At 49.3% G+C, this 18,210-nt stretch overlaps 3 protein-coding genes across 13 annotated transcripts in view; all 3 read right to left on the bottom strand.

The window, feature by feature from the left end:
- LOC137414472 (uncharacterized) overlaps positions 1-10,570 on the bottom strand; it is a 45,951-nt gene extending 35,381 nt beyond the window's left edge. For both annotated transcript variants that reach the window (XR_013622344.1, XM_078771530.1), the window contains exons 1-2: positions 8,077-10,570; positions 5,563-5,936 (exon numbers count right to left, since the gene is read on the bottom strand). Coding sequence is in view for 1 of the 2 variants with exons in the window: in XM_078771530.1 (XP_078627656.1) it covers positions 5,563-5,936; positions 8,077-9,670 (1,968 nt within the window). In the remaining variant the exon portion in view is untranslated. The remainder of the gene's footprint in view (positions 1-5,562; positions 5,937-8,076) is intronic.
- A 110-nt stretch (positions 10,571-10,680) lies between these two features.
- On the bottom strand, positions 10,681-11,691 carry LOC144890647 (uncharacterized; the record flags this gene model as incomplete). The annotated part of the gene is made up of 1 exon (XM_078771531.1): positions 10,681-11,691. A coding segment is annotated over exon 1 (1,011 nt), but the record flags the coding sequence as incomplete, so codon positions are not given.
- The window catches only part of LOC144890645 (uncharacterized), a 17,508-nt gene continuing 10,954 nt past the window's right edge, over positions 11,657-18,210 (bottom strand). The window contains exons 2-7 of one of the 10 annotated variants that reach the window (XM_078771524.1): positions 17,181-17,263; positions 16,893-16,950; positions 16,552-16,611; positions 15,959-16,062; positions 15,415-15,651; positions 11,658-15,078 (exon numbers count right to left, since the gene is read on the bottom strand). In XM_078771524.1, coding sequence (XP_078627650.1) covers positions 11,783-15,078; positions 15,415-15,628 — 3,510 coding nt within the window. In that variant the 5' untranslated portion in view covers positions 15,629-15,651; positions 15,959-16,062; positions 16,552-16,611; positions 16,893-16,950; positions 17,181-17,263 and the 3' untranslated portion in view covers positions 11,658-11,782. Of the gene's footprint in view, positions 15,079-15,414; positions 16,063-16,551; positions 16,665-16,892; positions 16,951-17,180; positions 17,264-18,210 lie in introns of those variants that run through there. The other 9 variants (XM_078771522.1, XM_078771526.1, XM_078771523.1 and 6 more) reach the window with 9 other exon arrangements.

The raw sequence follows: 18,210 nt of genomic DNA, 5'->3' as shown, positions 1-18,210 counted from the left end.
TCAAAAAGAGAACCATGACAATTACAACTACATATGGGCAGGGTACAGCCCGAAGTGGAGATCGGTTTCTGAGGTTTGGGACATGGAATGTAGGGACAATGACAGGGAGATCAGGAGAAGTGGTGGAAGTATTGATCAGAAGAAGAGTGGACATATGTTGTGTGCAAGAGACGAGGTGGAAGGGAAGCGGTGTGAGAATGGTGAAGGGTAGGCAGGGACAGAAATACAAGTTTGTGTGGCAAGGGTGCCTGGAGGGCATGAAGGGTGTTGGTGTCCTGTTTTCTGAGGAGTTTGTAGACAGGGTGGTGAGTGTGACTAGAGTGAGTGATAGGTTGATGATGGTGAAAATAATGATTGGAAAGCTCTTGGTGAACGCCATCTCGGAATATGCTCCGCAGGTTGGTCGGAGCGATGAAGAGAAGGACAAGTTCTGGTGTGCGATAGAGAAGATGATGGAAAACGTGAAAGATGAGGAAGTTGTTGTGGTAGGAGGAGACCTAAATGGACATGTGGGAAGGAGTATGGACGGTTTTGAGGGAGTTCATGGGGGTTACGGATATGGTGTGAGAAATGGAGAAGGTGAAAGGATTTTGGAGTTTGCTGATGGAGCTGATTTGTTGATTTGTAAAACTCAGTTCCAGAAAGGGGATAATAAGCTTGTTACATACACGTCAGGTGGGTCGACGACAACCGTTGACTACCTGATGATGCGTAGGCGAGATAGGGCGCACGTCCGGGACACAAAGGTGATCCCGGGGGAGGAGGCTGTTTCACAGCACCACTTGGTTGTCTGCGACATAAGGGTGAAAGGTGCAAGGAAAGCTTGGCGGGTGAAGTACCAACCGAGAATGAAGGTGTGGAGGTTGAAAGAGGTGACAGTAAGGGAGGCATTAAAAGAGAGGCTGAGTTGGGTAGAGGATGATGTGGTTGAGCTTGAACGTGGTTGGATGTCAATGAAAGATAGTCTGTTGGGAGCCGTTGGTGAGGTATGTGGATGGACAAAAGGACCACTGAGGCACTCGGAAATATGGTGGTGGGATGATGAAGTTGGAAAGAGGATTGACGAGAAGAGGAAGAAGTTCAAGCAGTGGCAGAAGGTGAAGGGTACGGGAGCAGAAAAAGCAGAGCATGAAAGTTATAAGGCAGTCAAGAAGGCTGCAAAGAAAGAGGTAGCAAAGGCGCAGGAGGCATGTAGGAAAATGTTTGGAGAACGCTTGGATTCGGAAGAGGGTCAGAGAGCGGTATTCAGGATTGCAAAGCAGATAGCGAAAGAGAGGTGTGATGTGATGGGGGTGAGTTGCTTGAAGGATGAAGTGGGACAAATCGTTGTGGACCCAACAACAACAACAACAACATGCATTTCAAAGGCCATTTTCCCGACTAGAGCGGGGGTTGGCCTTGCGATCCCCATGACAATCTTCTCCATTTTGCCCTATTTTCTGCATCTCTCCTTGTTAACCCCCTTGCCCGCATTTCTTCTTCCACCATCTTTAGCCAAGTCTTTCTCGGTCTTCCCCATCCTCTACTTCCTTCTACATTCATTTCCAACACTCTTCTCAACCAGTCACTTTCATCCTTCCTCAACACATGACCAAACCATCTCAACCTGTTCCTCTTCACAGCATCAATCACAGGCTCTATACCCATGATCTTTCGCAATTCATCATTTGTCTTCCTCTCTCTCTCAACGATATTCCGCACATCCGCCGAACCATTCGCATTTCCACCCTTTCCAACCTTCGTTGCTGCTCTACGTTCATTACCCATGTCTCGCTCCCATAAATCATAACACTTCTCACGCGTGCAGCATACACCTTTCCCTTCAGCTTCAACGACACTCCCCTCATTATCAGCACGCCACTCAGTTCAGCTCGTACCGAGTTGTGGACCCAGATGGAATTAAAGGAAGATGGAAAAGATATATGGAAATGCTGTTGAATACAGAGAATGAATGGGATGGCAACATAGAGAGTAACCCAGTTTTAGGACCGGCAGAGAAGATAACTGAGAAGGAAGTTGAGGAAGCGATAAAAGCAATGAAGAGTAGAAAAGCGGAGGGCCGACGGGAGTTGTGGGAGATATGTTGAAGGCAGCAGGAAGTTGGGGTGTGAAGAGAATGGCAGAGATCTGTAATCTGGTGGTGAAAGAAGGGCGCATTCCAGTTGATTGGGAACTGAGTACCCTCGTCCCTCTACACAAGGGGAAAGGTGACCCTCTGGAGTGTGGCTCGTACCGAGCGATAAAGTTATTGGAGCATGGAATGAAGGTATTGGAAAGGGTGTTGGAGCGGAGGATCAGGAAGAAGGTAAAGATCGACGAAATGCAGTTTCGATTTATGCCAGGAAGAGGAACGACAGACGCGCTCTTTATTGTGAGGCAGTTGCAGGAGAAGTCCATGGAGAAGAGGAAGAAGTTGTTTCTTGGGTTTGTTGATCTGGAGAAAGCATTCGATAGGGTTCCACACGAAGTATTGACATGGGCATTGAGGAATGGTTGATCAGAGTTGTGATGGCAATGTACAAAAGAGCGTGCACAGCTGTAAGGACGAAGGACGGGAACAGTGGTGAGTTTGAGGTGAAGGTGGGAGTGCATCAGGGGTCGGTACTAAGTCCACTACTATTTGTAGCTGTGATGGAGGTGCTGGCTCAGAATGTAAAGGAGGGTTTACCATGGGAGTTGTTGTATGCAGATGATCTGGTGTTGATTGCAGAAAGTATGGATGGACTGAAGGAAAAGATGAACAAGTGGAAGGAATGTATGGAGACAAAAGGTCTGAATGTGAATATAGGAAAGACGAAGGTGATGGCAAGTGGTAAAGCATGTGGTGAGGTGTAAAGAACTGGGAAGTGGCCATGTGCTGTGTGCAGGAAGGGTGTCAGAGTGAACTCCATTCAATGAACAATGTGCGCTGAGTGGGTTCATCAAAAATGTCGTGGTCTGAGAGGGTCATTAACCAGTGTGGCAGCTTTTTTTTTTTTTTTTTTTTTTTTTGTATACAAGATCGAGGCTCGTGAAAGAGCGAACATTAATCACACAGAAAGACAAACCGACACATAAAACATATAACATAGGGAGCGGTAGACAAGATGGGGAGAGAGGGGGAAGGACACAAACACAACATTTGAGAGCAGGGACCGAGAGACATGGAGACATCGAGAGATCTGAGAGAGGGCGAGGGCTTTGGGGGGGGGGGGGGGGGGCGTGGGAAGGGGGCAGTGGGAGAGGTATAAAACATATGGACACTGCCAGGACTTCCAGGAAAGAAGTTGGAATTTCAAACAAGGTGGATCTGGGGTGAATTAGCGGGGGTAGAAAAGATCAAGGTTTTGGATGGGGGAAGATAAGAGATGGTGGTGAACAGCTGTTTTAAAGACCTGGAGGGAGGAGTGGGATTGAAGGGAGTGAGGGAGTTTGTTCCAGAGGCGGGAGAAAAGAGGAATGAAAGAGTGAAGGTGAGCGGAGAGCCGAGATTTCGGCAGTTTAACCATCAGAGGGTTGCTGGCAGATCTTGTGCGACCTGTAGGAATATTTGGGGGACAGAGCACAGAGAGAGCTGGGGGTGCAAGGCCGGAGAGGAGTCGGTAGAAGACAGAAAGACCACCTACCTGCCTGCGGTGAGTGAGTGAAAGGCCCTCAGAGATAGCTTCATCGCGGGAGATTCCAATAATTCTGAAAGCTTTGGTTTCAACAGCGTGAAGCCGAGCTAGGTGTGAGGCAGGAGCACCGGCCCATAGGGGAGAACAGTATTCCATTGAGCTGCGGATGAAAGCCTTGTATGTGGTGAGGAGCTCAGGTGTGCCGAGGAAGGACTTCGCACGACGGAGGATGCCCAGTCGGCGACTGGCTTTGGAGGCCAGCTTGGAAATGTGGTTTTCCCAAGAAAGATCATGGCAGATAGTGAGACCCAAAATCTTGAGCGACAGAACTTCTTGGAGAGGATTGTTGAGAAAGTAGATGGGAGGGTTGTCCAGTCGATCTTTTCGGAGAGACATAGTAAGAGTGTGAGATTTGTCAGGATTGAAAGACATGTTCCACTTGTTTGACCAGTCTGTGATTTTGTCCAGGTCTTCAGAGAGTGAGGAGGCAGCAGACTGCCGATCTGAGGGAAGAGGAATGGAGCGGCAGAGAGTGGAGTCATTGCCTTTGTTGCCTTTGTTGCCTTTGTTGCCTTTGTTGCCTAACGATAGGTCGATGGGAACAGGCAAAGGTCACAAGAGGAAATGAAAGCCAGAAAATGGAAACTCATCACATTGCAATGGAATGATGCCAAGGTTGATTCAGCGTCATCCCTCCCTCTGCATTCAAATGTAAGCTGTGCACAGAGGGAGCTGCAGATGGAGGAAATGTTGAGTTGTATCTTGGAGACGGCGTGAAGCTGGAAGGTGTGAAAACATTTTGCTACCTCTGAGGCATGCTGAATGGAGAAGGTGGATCAGACTCGGCAACGGTTGCTAGAGTGAGATGTGCATGGAAGAAGTTTCGGGAACTGAGTGGCGTGCTGATGAGGAGGGGAGTGTCGTTGAAGCTGAAGGGAAAGTTGTATGCTGCATGTGTGAGAAGTGTTATGATTTATGGGAGCGAGACATGGGTCATGAATGTAGAGCAGCAACGAAGGCTGGAAAGGGTGGAAATGCGAATGGTTCGGTGGATGTGCGGAGTATCGTTGAGAGAGAGGAAGACAAATGATGAATTGCGAAAGATGATGGGAATAGAGCCTGTGATGGATGCTGTGAAGAGGAACAGGTTGAGATGGTTTGGTCATGTGTTGAGGAAGGATGAAAGTGACTGGTTGAGAAGAGTTATGGAAATGAATGTAGAAGGAAGTAGAGGACGGGGAAGACCGAGAAAGACTTGGCTAAAGATGGTGGAAGAAGAAATGCGGGCAAGGGGGTTAATAAGGGGAGATGCAGAAAATAGGGCAAAATGGAGAAGATTGTCATGGGGACTAACCCCCCGCTCTCGCAGGGAAAATGGCCTTAAAATGCATGTTGTTGTTGTTGTTGTCTCATCATGCAAGTTCAAAAAAGCTCGTGAAACTAGCAAAGCTCGTGAAAATAAAAAGACAAGACGAAGATTGCCTTTGCCAAAGGAATCGAAGCATTAATCCAATTACAAAGATAAAGCAAATAAACAACTAACGATAGGTCGATGGGAACAGGCAAAGCTCACAAGAGGAAATGAAAGCCAGAAAATGGAAACTCATCACATTGCAATGGAATGATGCCAAGGTTGATTCAGCGTCATCCCTCCCCCTCTGGGTGAAGTAATCTCCACAAGGACCGAATGTCATGTTAATGAGGTAATCAGGCAACGAAACTATGGTGGAAAGAACTCTTTTCTTCCAGTCCTGAGGACTGGAAAGGGAGCATCGTTTTAAGAATTAATTTAAAAAAATTCTATAACATATTTATAACACTGAATTATTTGTAACTAAATTATAGGAGCATACAAGGAGGCTCATGCAAAGAAAAAAATTATATAACATAGTTATAGCACAACAAAAATCCTATCGGGTTGGTCTCCTGGACATACCTTGCATCAAAGGGTTAAAATTGGTCATACCTGCGTCAATTCTTGGATCGTATGCTGAGCATGTCCCTTGTTTGCCGCCACAACCGCAGCACGTAGCTTCCCAAAGTCTGGTGCCGCACCTCTGAATCTGCCTGTAGCACCGGGACCGTCTGAAGGGACGGCCAGGTCTTGGCAGGGCGCCGCTGTCTGCGATGACACTGCTATCGCCAAGGGAAGAGCAGACAATGGGATTGGCCCAGATGGTAACGCACCTGGCAACTGAGCGGTGACTTGCTCCTGCTGTTGTTTGAGCAACAAAGGCAACAATGCAGCGGCAGGGCCAATCGAGTTCATCACGCCAACAGCCACCTTGGGATTCACAACGGCTGCATTGGCACGAGCTATCACCAACAGCTGGGCTTTCTCTGAGACAGTAGGAAAAACAGAGGAAGGTAATGATGAGGATGGAGAGAGAATGTTGCCTGGAGCTGAAGAAAAGGGGAAGCAATAAAAAAAAAATCGTCAAAATCAAAGTAGGGTGATCAGTGGCTGATTAGGGGGCAGAGAGTGAGAGTGAGAGCGAGAGCAAGTGGGAGAGAGAGGGGGAGAGAGAGAGGGAGGGGGAGAGGGAGAGGAGGAGAGAGAGAGGGGGGGGGAGGGAGAGAGAGAGAGAGTGGGAGAGAGAGGGGGAGAGAGAGAGAGGAGGAGAGAGAGGGGGAGAGAGAGAGGAGGAGAGAGAGAGAGGAGGAGAGGGAGAGGAGGAGAGAGAGAGAGGAGGAGAGAGAGAGAGAGAGAGAGAGGAGGAGGAGAGAGAGAGGGGGGGAGAGAGGGAGAGGGGGAGAGAGAGAGGGGGAGAGAGGGAGGGTGAGAGAGAGAGGGTGAGAGAGAGAGGGTGAGAGAGAGAGGGTGAGAGAGAGAGGGTGAGAGAGAGAGAGGGTGAGAGGGTGAGAGAGAGAGAGGGTGAGAGGGTGAGAGAGAGAGAGGGTGAGAGAGAGAGGGTGAGAAAGAGAGGGTGAGAGAGAGAGGGTGAGAGAGAGAGGATGAGAGAGAGAGGGTGAGCGAAAGAGAGAGAGAGAGAGAGAGAGAGAGAGAGGCAGAGCGCGAGACAGAGCGCGAGACAAGCGCGAGACAGAGCGCGAGACAGAGCGCGAGACAGAGCGCGAGACAGAGCGCGAGACAGAGCGCGAGACAGAGCGCGAGACGGAGAGAGGGAGGGAGAGAGGGAGGGAGAGGGAGAGCGAGAGCAAGAGCGCAGAATTGTTTTTCCAGCAGTTGGCACAGCAAAGAAGGGGGGACGGGTAGAAGATCAAACAAAACAAGCGTTACACCTTGGTCCCCCGTCTGTGAAATGATGAGAGTTGACAAAGTGGAAGACGCAAGGCGGCCATCTTGGATTTTGAGGTGGCGACCCAATTTTCAATAGCGTTCTTCCTTATGCGTAGATACACCCACACACCAGATTAGAAGTTAGTAGTTCGTTTATTTTTCAAGATATTTCACTCACAAGGTTCAGACATATATATGGTGGCGGCCATCTTGGATTTTGACGTGGCAACCCAATTTTCAATAGCGTTCTTCCTTATGCCGAGATACACTCACACACCAGATTAGAAGTTGGTACTTCGCTTATTTTTCAAGATATTCCACTCACAAGGTTCAGACATACATGGTGGTGGCCATCTTGGATTTTGACGTGGCGACCCAATTTTCAATAGCGTTCTTCCTTATGCGTAGATACACCCACACACCAGATTAGAAGTTGGTACTTCGCTTATTTTTCAAGATATTCCGCTCACAAGGTTCAGACATACATGGTGGTGGCCATCTTGGATTTTGACGTGGCGACCCAATTTTCAATAGCGTTCTTCCGTATGCGTAGATACACCCACACACCAGATTAGAAGTTAGTAGTTCGTTTATTTTTCAAGATATTTCGCTCACAAGGTTCAGACATATATATGGTGGCGGCCATCTTGGATTTTGACGTGGCAACCCAATTTTCAATAGCGTTCTTCCTTATGCCGAGATACACCCACACACCAGATTAGAAGTTGATACTTCGCTTATTTTTCAAGATATTCTGCTCACAAGGTTCAGACATACATGGTGGTGGCCATCTTGGATTTTGACGTGGCGACCCAATTTTCAATAGCTTTCTTCCTTATGCCTAGATACACCCACACACCAGATTAGAAGTTGGTACTTCGCTTATTTTTCAAGATATTCCACTCAAGCTTCAGACATGGCATCAGACATACATGGCAGCGGCCATCTTGGATTTTGACGTGGGTTGCACCCACACACCAAATTAGAATGAGAGAGAGAGAGAGAGAGAGAGAGAGACAGAGACAGAGACAGAGACAGAGACAGAGAGAGAGAGAGTGAGAGAGAGAGAGAGAGAGAGAGAGAGAGAGAGAGAGAGAGAGAGAGAGAGAGAGAGAGAGAGAGAGAGAGAGAGAGAGAGAGAGAGAGAGAGAGAGAGAGAGAGAGAAGAATTGTTTTCCCAGCAGTTGGCACAGTAAAGAAGGGGGGACGGGTAGTAGATCAAACAAAAAAAATCCTCACCTTCTTTGGTTATACGAAATGGCGATGTTGCTCCTCCTCGTGATGCTGGAGAGGGAAGTGGGGATGCCAACCGGCCTCGAGGAAACGCTGGAGAGCTCCGACATCCCCGCGGACCCCACCAATGCCTGGGTGCTCGTTCTCGGGATCGAGAGCGGGACCAAGCCGATTGTCGAGCACGATTAAAATTGCCTGCAAATTTATGTTCCCTGGATCGAGACCGAGATCTTCCTTTGTCTCGGTCTCTGCCACGTGGTCGTGATACCGAACGCAGTCTTCCACGATCACGAGATGGAGATCGGACTTTCGAACCTCCAAAGCGTGACACTTTCTTGTCCCTAGATCGGGAACGGGATTTACGTGCTCGCTTTCGGGACCGTGACCGCGAGGCGCGCTTCCGAGACCTGGACCGCGAGGCGCGCTTCCGGGACCGGGACCGCGAGGCGCGCTTCCGGGACCGGGACCGCGAGGCGCGCTTCCGGGACCGGGACCGCGAGGCGCGCTTCCGGGACCGGGACCGCGAGGCGCGCTTCCGGGACCGGGACCGCGAGGCGCGCTTCCGGGACCGGGACCGCGAGGCGCGCTTTCGAGATTGGGACCGCTTCCGGGAACGGGATCGTGAGGAACGCTTCCTGTCTCTGCTACATTCAGTCTTTTCTTTCTTTTGATCCCGGTCTTGAGCACGATCGTGTGATCGAGACCGGCGCTTGGAGTCATGATCTTTGGAACGTGATCGATGTTTTACCAATTCAGGACTTCTTTTTCTTTTCCTTGTGTCTTTCTCTTTTTCCTTCTTCCTTTCCTCTTTGTTTTTCTTCTCCAGCTTTTCCCTCTCGTCCAATTTTTTCTTATCCAGTTTCTCTTTTTCCTTGTTCCTTTCCTTTTTTTCCAGCTTTTCTTTAACTCTTTGAAGCTTATCTTTTTCTCTTTTCTTTCTTTTTCTCTTTTTGTTTTTCTTGCTTTCCTCTTTCATGCTCCTTTTCAGCCTTTCTCGCTCCTCTTGTTTCTTTGCCAGCCGCTCCCGCTCCTTTTCCTGAAGCTCCCACTCCTTTTCCTGTAGCTCCCACTGCTCTTCCTGTAGCTCCCGTTCCTCTTCCAGTCGCTCCCGTTCCTCTTCCAGTCGCTCGTGCTCTTCTCTCTTCCTCTTGAGTTTCTTTTTTTCCTCACCCTCCTCAATCCTCTCTCTTTCAGGCCTCTCCCCCACAATTTCAGGCCTCTCCTTTTCAATCTTCTTTCTTTCAACCCTCTCCATCTCCAGCCTCTCCCTTTCTAGCTCCATCATCTCTTTTCCCTCCACCTCCCTTATGACTTCTTCCTCTCTCTCACATTCCATCTTCTCTGATTCCTCCCTCTTCATCCTCTCTTTTTTCTCCCTCTCATTCCTCTCCTTTTGCTCCCTCTCCATCCACTCTCTTGCTTCCCTCTCAATCATCTCTCTTGCCTCCCTCTCAATCATCTCTCTTGCCTCCCTCTCAATCCTCTCTCTGTCATCCCTCTCAATTCTCTCTCTGTCATCCCTCTCAATCTTCTCTGTGTCATCCCTCTCAATCATCTCTCTGTCATCCCTCTCCGGCCTCTCTCGTTCCTCCATCTCCATTCTCTCTTTTTCGCTCCCTTTCCATTCTCATCTTGTCCATCCACCACTCTCTTGCTTCCCTCTCATTCCACTCTCTTGCTTCCCTCTCATTCCTCTCTCTTGCTTCCCTCTCATTCCTCTCTCTTGCTTCCGTCTCATTCCTATCTCTTGCTTCCCTCTCATTCCTCTGCTTTTGTTCCCTCTCATTCCGCTCCATCCACTCTCTTGCTTCCCTCTCAATCATCTCTCTTGCCTCCCTCTCAATCCTCTCTCTTGCCTCCCTCTCAATCCTATCTCTTGTCTCCCTCTCCATTCTCTCTCTTTCCTCCCTTTCCATTTCTATCCTCTCTCTTTCCTCCCTCTCCATTTCCGCACTCTCCATTTCCATCCTCTCTCTTTCCTTCCTCTCCATTTCCATCCTCTCTCTTTCCTCCTCTCCATTTCAATCCTCTCTCTTTCCTCCCTCTCCATTTCCATCCTCTCTCTTTCCTCCCCCTCCATTTCCATCCTCTCTCTTTCCTCCCTCTCCATTTCCATCCTCTCTCTTTCCTCCCTCTCCATTTCGATTCTCTCTCTTTCCTCCCTCTCCATCCTCTCTTTTTCTCCCTCTCCATCTTCTCTTTTTCCTCCCTCTCCATCCTCCCTCTTTCCTCCCCCTCCATATCCATCTTCATCCTCTCCTTTTCATCCCTCTCCATCCTCTCCTTTTCATCCTCTCCATCCTCTCTCTTTCCTTCCTCTCCATCCTCTCTCCTTCCTCCCCCTCCATCCTCTCTCTTTCCTCCCCCTCCATCCTCTCTCTTTCCTCCCCCTCCATCCTCTCTCTTTCCTCCCCCTCCATCCTCTCTCTTTCCTCCCCTCCATCCTCTCTCTTTCCTCCCCTCCATCCTCTCTCTTTCCTCCCCTCCATCCTCTCTCTTTCCTCCCCCTCCATCCTCTCTCTTTCCTCCCCCTCCATCCTCTCTCTTTCCTCCCCCTCCATCCTCTCTCTTTCCTCCCCCTCCATCCTCTCTCTTCCTCCCCCTCCATCCTCTCTCTTTCCTCCCCCTCCATCCTCTCTCTTTCCTCCCCCTCCATCCTCTCTCTTTCCTCCCCCTCCATCCTCTCTCTTTCCTCCCTCCCATCCTCTCTCTTTCCTCCATCTCCATCCTCTCTCTTTCCTCCATCTCCATCCCCTCTCTTTCCTCCATCTCCATCCTCTCTCTTTCCTCCATCTCCATCCTCTCTCTTTCCTCCATCTCCATCCTCTCTCTTTCCTCCATCTCCATCCTCTGTCTATCCTCCCTCTCCATCCTCTCTCTTTCCTCCTCTCCATCCTCTCTCTTTCCTCCCCCTCCATCCTCTCTCTTTCCTCCCCCTCCATCCTCTCTCTTTCCTCCCTCTCCATCCTCTCTCTTTCCTCCCTCTCCATCCTCTCTCTTTCCTCCCTCTCCATCCTCTCCTTTTCCTCCATCTCCATCCTCTCTCTTTCCACCCTCTCCATCTCCATCCTCTCTCTTTCCACCCTCTTCCGTCTCCATCCTCCCCTTTTCCTCCCTCTCCCACTCCATCCTCTCCTTTTCCTCCCTCTCCCACTCCACCCTCTCCTTTTCCTTCCTCTCCCACTCCATCCTCTCTCTTTCTTCCCTCTCCATCCTCTCTCTTTCTTCCCTCTCCATCCTCTCTCTTTCTTCCCTCTCCATCCTCTCTCTTTCTTCCCTCTCCATCCTCTCTCTTTCCTCCCTGTCCATCCTCTCCTTTTCCTCCCTCTCCTTTTCCTCCCTCTCCTTTTCCTCCCTCTCCTTTTCCTCCCTCTCCTTTTCCTCCCTCTCCCACTCCTCCCTCTCCTTTTCCTCCCTCTCCCACTCCATCCTCTCCTTTTCCTCCCTCTCCCACTCCATCCTCTCTCTTTCCTCCCTCTCCATCCTCTCCTTTTCCTCCCTCTCCCACTCCATCCTCTCCTTTTCCTCCCTCTCCCACTCCATCCTCTCTCTTTCCTCCCTCTCCATCCTCTCCTTTTCCTCCCTCTCCCACTCCATCCTCTCTCTTTGCTCCCTCTCCATCCTCTCTCTTTCCTCCCTCTCTATCCTCTCTCTTTCCTCCTCTCTATCCTCTCTCTTTCCTCCCTCTCTATCCTCTCTCTTTCCTCCCTCTCTATCCTCTCTCTTTCCTCCCTCTCCATCCTCTCCTTTTCCTCTCTCTCCATCCTCTCCCACTCCACCCTCTCCCACTCCACCCTCTCCACTCCACCCTCTCCCACTCCACCCTCTCCCACTCCACCCTCTCCCACTCCACCCTCTCCCACTCCACCCTCTCCCACTCCATCCTCTCCCACTCCATCCTCTCCCACTCCACCCTCTCTCTTTCCTGCCTCTCCATCCTCTCTTTTTCCTCCCTCTCCATCCTCTCTCTTTCCTCCCTCTCCATCCTCTCTCTTTCCTCCATCTCCATCCTCTCTCTTTCCTCCCTCTCCATCCTCTCTCTTCCCTCCATCTCCATCCTCTCTCTTTCCTCCCTCTCCATCCTCTCTCTTTCCTCCATCTCCATCCTCTGTCTTTCCTCCCTCTCCATCCTCTCTCTTTCCTCCCCCTCCATCCTCTCTCTTTCCTCCCCCTCCATCCTCTCTCTTTCCTCCCCCTCCATCCTCTCTCTTTCCTCCCCCTCCATCCTATTTCTTTCCTCCCTCTCCATCCTCTCTCTTTCCTCCCTCTCCATCCTCTCTCTTTCCTCCATCTCCATCCTCTCTCTTTCCTCCATCTCCATCCTCTCTCTTCCTCCATCTCCATCCTCTCTCTTTCCTCCATCTCCATCCTCTCTCTTTCCTCCCTCTCCATCTTCCCTCTTTCCTCCCCCTCCATCCTCTCTCTTTCCTCCCCCTCCATCCAATTTCTTTCCTCCCTCTCCATCCTCTCTCTTTCCTCCCTCTCCATCCTCTCGTCTTTCCTCACTCTCCATCCTCTCTCTTTCCTCACTCTCCATCCTCTCTCTTTCCTCCCTCTCCATCCTTTCTCTTTCCTCTTGCTCCCTCTCCAGTCTCTCGCTTTCTTCTCTCTCCCTCTCCAGTCTCTCACTTTCTTCTCTCTCCCTCTCCAGCCTCTCGCTTTCTTCTCTCTCCCTCTCAAGCCTCTCGCTTTCTTCTCTCTCCCTCTCCAGTGGCTTGCTTTCTTCCCTATCCCTCTCCAGTCTCTTGTTTTCTTCTCTCTCCCTCTCCAGACTCTCGCTTTCCTCTCTCTCCCTCTCCAGACTCTCGCTTTCTTCTCTCTCCCTCTCCAGACTCTCGCTTTCTTCTCTCTCCCTCTCCAGACTCTCGCTTTCTTCTCTCTCCCTCTCCAGACTCTTGCTTTCTTCTCTCTCCCTCTCCAGTCCCTTGCTTTCTTCTCTTTCCCTCTCCAGTCTCTCGCTTTCTTCTCTCTCCCTCTCCAATCTCTCCCGTTCTTCTCTCTCCCTCTCCAAGCTCTCCCTTTCTTCTCTCTCCTTCTCCAGTCTCTCGCTTTTCTCCAGCTCACCCTCTAGGTTATTTCCTTCCTTTAGCTCACTCTCCAAGTGTTCTGTTTCCTCAGGCTTTAGCATTTCTTTGTTTTTCTTCCTTATTTCTTCTCTCATCCTTTCCTCCTGATTCACTAGCTTTTCTACTGTATTTTCCAGCTTCCCTTTTTTTATTTGCTTCTTATATGCTGTTTCTTCCACGTCTTGCGACTTCTTTCTGTGAAAGCTTTCGGATGCTGCAATTCCTTGTCCTGAAGAATCACTACTACTCTCCCATTGGTGACCAGATCGTGACTCAGACTTGCCTTGACCAAGATGAGACTGGGACTCACTGCAATGAGACTTAGACCTCGCCTTTTTCGACCGAGAGGAAGTTTTGGCTGCCATGTCGTGAGGAGACCTAGAATTCCTCTCGCGATTTTTGGATCTGGCACTTTTTGACCGTGAGTCACTTTGGCGAGAAGAAGATGCAACTCTGCCTTTTCTGGACCCACTATGGCAAGACCGAGAGTGGGATCTGCGTGACTTTGAACCACTGCGAGACCTAGATTTACTACGCCGATACAATGATCCAGTTCTGCGAGATTCAGAGTCAGCTTTTTTGGACCTATATTCCCTAGGTGGTGGCGATTTGTTACGTGACGGAGATCTACTATGGTGAGCCCGAGACTCAAGCCTGCGAGAGCGTGAACGACTCCTGCGAGACAGAGAGCGACGACGAGAACTGGATAAAGCCCTCCGAGATCGTGATTCACTACGACGAGATCGAACCTTTATTTTGCTAAAAGGTGAGTCGTAGCGGGACCTGGAATCACGAGTACAAGAATCTCGGCGGGATTGGGAGTTACCTCTATGAGAAAGAGAATCAGCCCAACGGGGAGACGCATCTCTGCGACGAGATCGCGAATCTGTGTGGTATGGATGGCGATCACTGCGAGACCATGAAGCACCGAGCCGAGTCCTCGAGTCTGCCCTTTGAGATCGAGAACCAGCATGATCTAACTTCGAGTCCAGCCTATCTCTGTGCCTGGAACGTGAGTCACTACGCCGAGAACGAGAGTCTCTGTGCCACGAATGAGATCTTGACCGGGACCTGGAATGGTCACGAGTTCGTGAGCGAGAACGGGATAGGCGTCCACGCTTCCGAGTATCACAAACTGATGGCGATCTTCTTTTTCTTTTTAATTCTGGAGATTCAGAACGCGATCTGGTTCTGGTAGGAGAGCGAGACCATGACCCTTGTTCTCGCTTAGCAGTCCGGTATTTTCTTTCACGTTTTGAAGACCCAGATCTCAATTTTTTCTTCCATTTTGGTGAGCGCGTATTGCTTTTTGCACGACTTAAGGAACGTGATTTGCTATGATCACGACCCCTGGATGTAGCACCAGGGGATTGAGAATTGCTCATGCTACGACCTCTATTTGAATAACTTTTTACAAGTGACAGGGAACAAACTTTAGACACTGCCTTGGGAGACCTGGACTTGCTTCGAGGTTTTGACTGATATTTTTGACAGATGCCTTCATGCTTTGGAGACAAGGATAAGCTTCTGGACTTGCTTGAGTGACGAGCAATTACACGAGTGATTTTGCAGGGTGACTTGGGCTTATTCAAATTTGACTTCATTGGATTTGGTGATCGAGATTTACTTCTATCCGAATAGTCTGTTTCAGAATCAGAGGAGGCTGATGAACTTCTACCATAAACTAAAGATTTGGTCTTTTGTTCATCCTTCAAAGTTTTTCCAACATTTATTTTGCACACCGTGGATAGGGACTTGGGACAATCCAAGGAGCCTCCAGCTGTACCTGAGCTAAAAGCATCAAAGTCACCTTTATATTTAGGAGAACTCTGTTGCATCTCCATCTTCTGGTCTTGTACCCCAGCACTCTGTGCCTCCAAACCTCCAAATACAGCCTCCGGGTTGACCTCGAGTCCACTGTTCTTGGCTTCATCCACAAATCCTGCATCCATGCCAGATCGTTGAACGAGTTTCACATCTACCTCCTCCACAAACATTTCAACAGCTATTGTTGACATTTTTTCAGCTTGTATAACTTTATCCCCACATTCTTCTCTTAATCTCAATTGCATTACATCCTTTCCCACAATGCCCTGATCGTTATGCCTAATGGACTTGGCTTGAATGCCACCAGTTATTCTTTCAGCTGACAGCTGCTGTTGACCATCCCCCTTACATTTAAAATCATCTTCTAGAGTTCTCCATATCTTATCCACTTCTATATTCCCACCTTTCTCAGCCCTAATCCTATATTTCCCCTTAACCCCTCCACCCTCACCATCTGTAGACATCACAATGTCCTCCACTTCTTCAATTTCTTTCAGATCACCTCCTTCACCCTGCACACCACTTTCACACCCCAGACACTGCTCCTTTGGTCTCGAGGCCTCGTTCGTATCTCCCGTCTGCTCCGTGTGCACGTCAATCACATCCGCCGGTTCTCCGCCACCACCTTGATGCTCTCCAACTCTCTCCACAGCCACCACCACCATCACAGCTGCTGCTGCTGCTCCCTCTGGGGCCGGGCAGGCGGAGATTGGGTTCGAAACGGCCGAACTTTGCAGAGACCCGACGGTCTCAGGTCCAATGGACCTATTACTGCATAACAGGGAACCCTCAGACATCGCCATCTCGAATGCAGATACAGCCTGCTTGTTTCCTGTTGTGGGGTCACTCTCCTTGTCAATCACTCCCTCTGCCTCCGCCAACTGCTCCGCCACCGCCTCCTTCTCGACTGCCATGTCAATATCAGCTCCCCATTTCTGATGACTCCTGAGCCTGCGTCGCATTCCAGAGGAAGGATGTCTGTGGCTCCCGCTCACCTTCCCCTCGCTGAGTAATGCAGATGAGCTTCCAGGTTCCTTCTCAGCATTCGCTCCTCTGCCTGTCCTTGCATCGCCTCGGCACGCTGCTGCCTGCCCAGTGCCTGAAAGAAAATGTGACATCAATTCCACGCCACAAAAGCTCGCGAGTTCCCACTCTAAACAAATAATACTTTAGCAAGAATATTTTTTGCAGTTATCTTTAAAACAAAAGAAAAGTAATCCTCTGAAAAAAAACATTAAAACTAGCACCCAAATCAGACACATGCATGCTTGAAAGGTCTCAATATCTAAGACTTCTCAAAATGACACAAAATCCAATTTTCTTTCCAAAGACTTGTAATCTCTTTAATATCCAGAATTTACATCAAGTGTAGTCACCAAAATTATAAGCAATCTGTTTCTCAAATAGCTAATGACACTCAACATAAAGCATGATGGCGAGAGCTCTGCTTGCCATAATAACTCACCATATCAGATTACCAGGCAGCTCTGTTTACTGAGCTTTATGAAGACCCAGACAACGAACCAAATTCCAGTTGCCCCCCCCCCCCCCCCCCACTTTTCAGGAAATGATGTCATCCCGAAGTTACCAACAGATGATGTTACTGACTCTGGACCGTTCTCCAGGCATCTTCAGCAGCCCTGGTTTCCTGCATCCACCACACACCACTCCCAGAACCCAGCCCTTGGTCCACAGCTTAGGATACCACCTTCTAAGTCCACTTAGTTCCTAAGTATGACGTGATGTTCCACATGGTCACATCACGATACAGTGGCATTCACGTACTATTCGCAGATAATTATTAAACTCATTCCGAAAAGGAAACAACCTTCTTCTTACTTTGCAATTTATTTGAAGCAAAGGCACACAGCAAATTTAGTATTTTACTTTCCAAAACCGATGAAAAGCACAAATAAAATAACATCTGACCATCGATTCATCCGCTAGAACGCAGACAATACCAGATCAGTTAGCAGCACTGCAGGACCTACAAAACACAGGCACACAACATTGCTAAAATGCTGTTTCTCCACCTCTTCTTTTGCTCTTTCTCACATCAAGAAAAAAAAAAAAGTAGGACATAAGAATAAATACATAAAGTTACAATTCTAAAGCTGCAATCAAAAACGGATCCACAAGACTTTCACATGACACCCAGAGAAACCTCCTTCTCCCTCCACCTCCAGCCCCTCCCACCCCAGACAGGTGGACACTCACCTTGCTGTTGAGAAGGTCGATTGCTCCTCCGTGCTGAAACATTGCCAATTTCATCCACACCACCTTCTTGCCCATTCAGCTCCCTTCAGACGAGCAGGGAGAAAGGGAGTGGGGGAGATTAAAGATACATATTACATATCGTTATGCTTATTTCCCATATTCTTGATTGATGTTTAATACTGTATTTCAAATTACACACAGGACTGGAAAAAAAATGCATAATTAGCTTTTTATTTGATATGGGACAAGACAAAGAACAAACACAATTGATAACAATAACTCCCAAACTCTGAATCAAATCGATTTTCATACAAAACCTTTGGCAGAATCTTTTCAAAACTTACCGAACCTGGATAAAATGAAATAGCTCACAAAATGCACCTGTGCTACAGTGAACATACAGTGCACCTGCGCTATGATTTGTGTACAGTGCAACTGCGCGACACCACACAATCAGTGCGCCTGCGATACGACACTCGTAAATGAAGCCTGCGCATCACCACACGTGCATTGTGCCTGCAAAATGACGCACATGCACATTAGGCTTGCAATACATTGTGCATACAGTCCTCTTGTGTTGCGGTGTGTATACAGTGCACTTAGCTTTTGCACGTGTACAGTGTGCCTGTGTCACGCCGAGTGTGTGCATTGCATTGCTACATGCAGTGCACAGTATTGCACTGCTCTGCAAGATGCACCTCTACTCACAGTGCACCTGCGCCTCGACGTGCACACAGTGCTCCTGCGCCTCAACGTGCGTACAGTGCTCCTGCTCCTCGACGTGCGCACAGTGCTCCTGGCTCCTCGATGTGCGCATAGTGCTCCTGCGCCTCGACATGCGCATAGTGTGCCTGCCTCCACGACGTGCGCACAGTACTGCTGCGCCTCAATGTGCGCACAGTGCTGCTGCGCCTCGACGTGCGCACAGTGTGCCTGCCCCACAACGTGCACACAGTGCTCCTGTGCCTCGACGTACGCACAGTGTGCCTGCACCACGACGTGCACAGTGTGCCTGCCCCACAACGTGCAC

Source organism: Myxine glutinosa, chromosome 2 (assembly GCF_964187855.1).
Source record: "Myxine glutinosa chromosome 2, kmMyxGlut1.1, whole genome shotgun sequence".
Lineage (NCBI taxonomy): Eukaryota > Metazoa > Chordata > Myxini > Myxiniformes > Myxinidae > Myxine > Myxine glutinosa.
The sequence above is the reverse complement of the archived record's forward strand: the minus strand, read 5'-3'. Positions and strand labels throughout refer to the sequence as shown.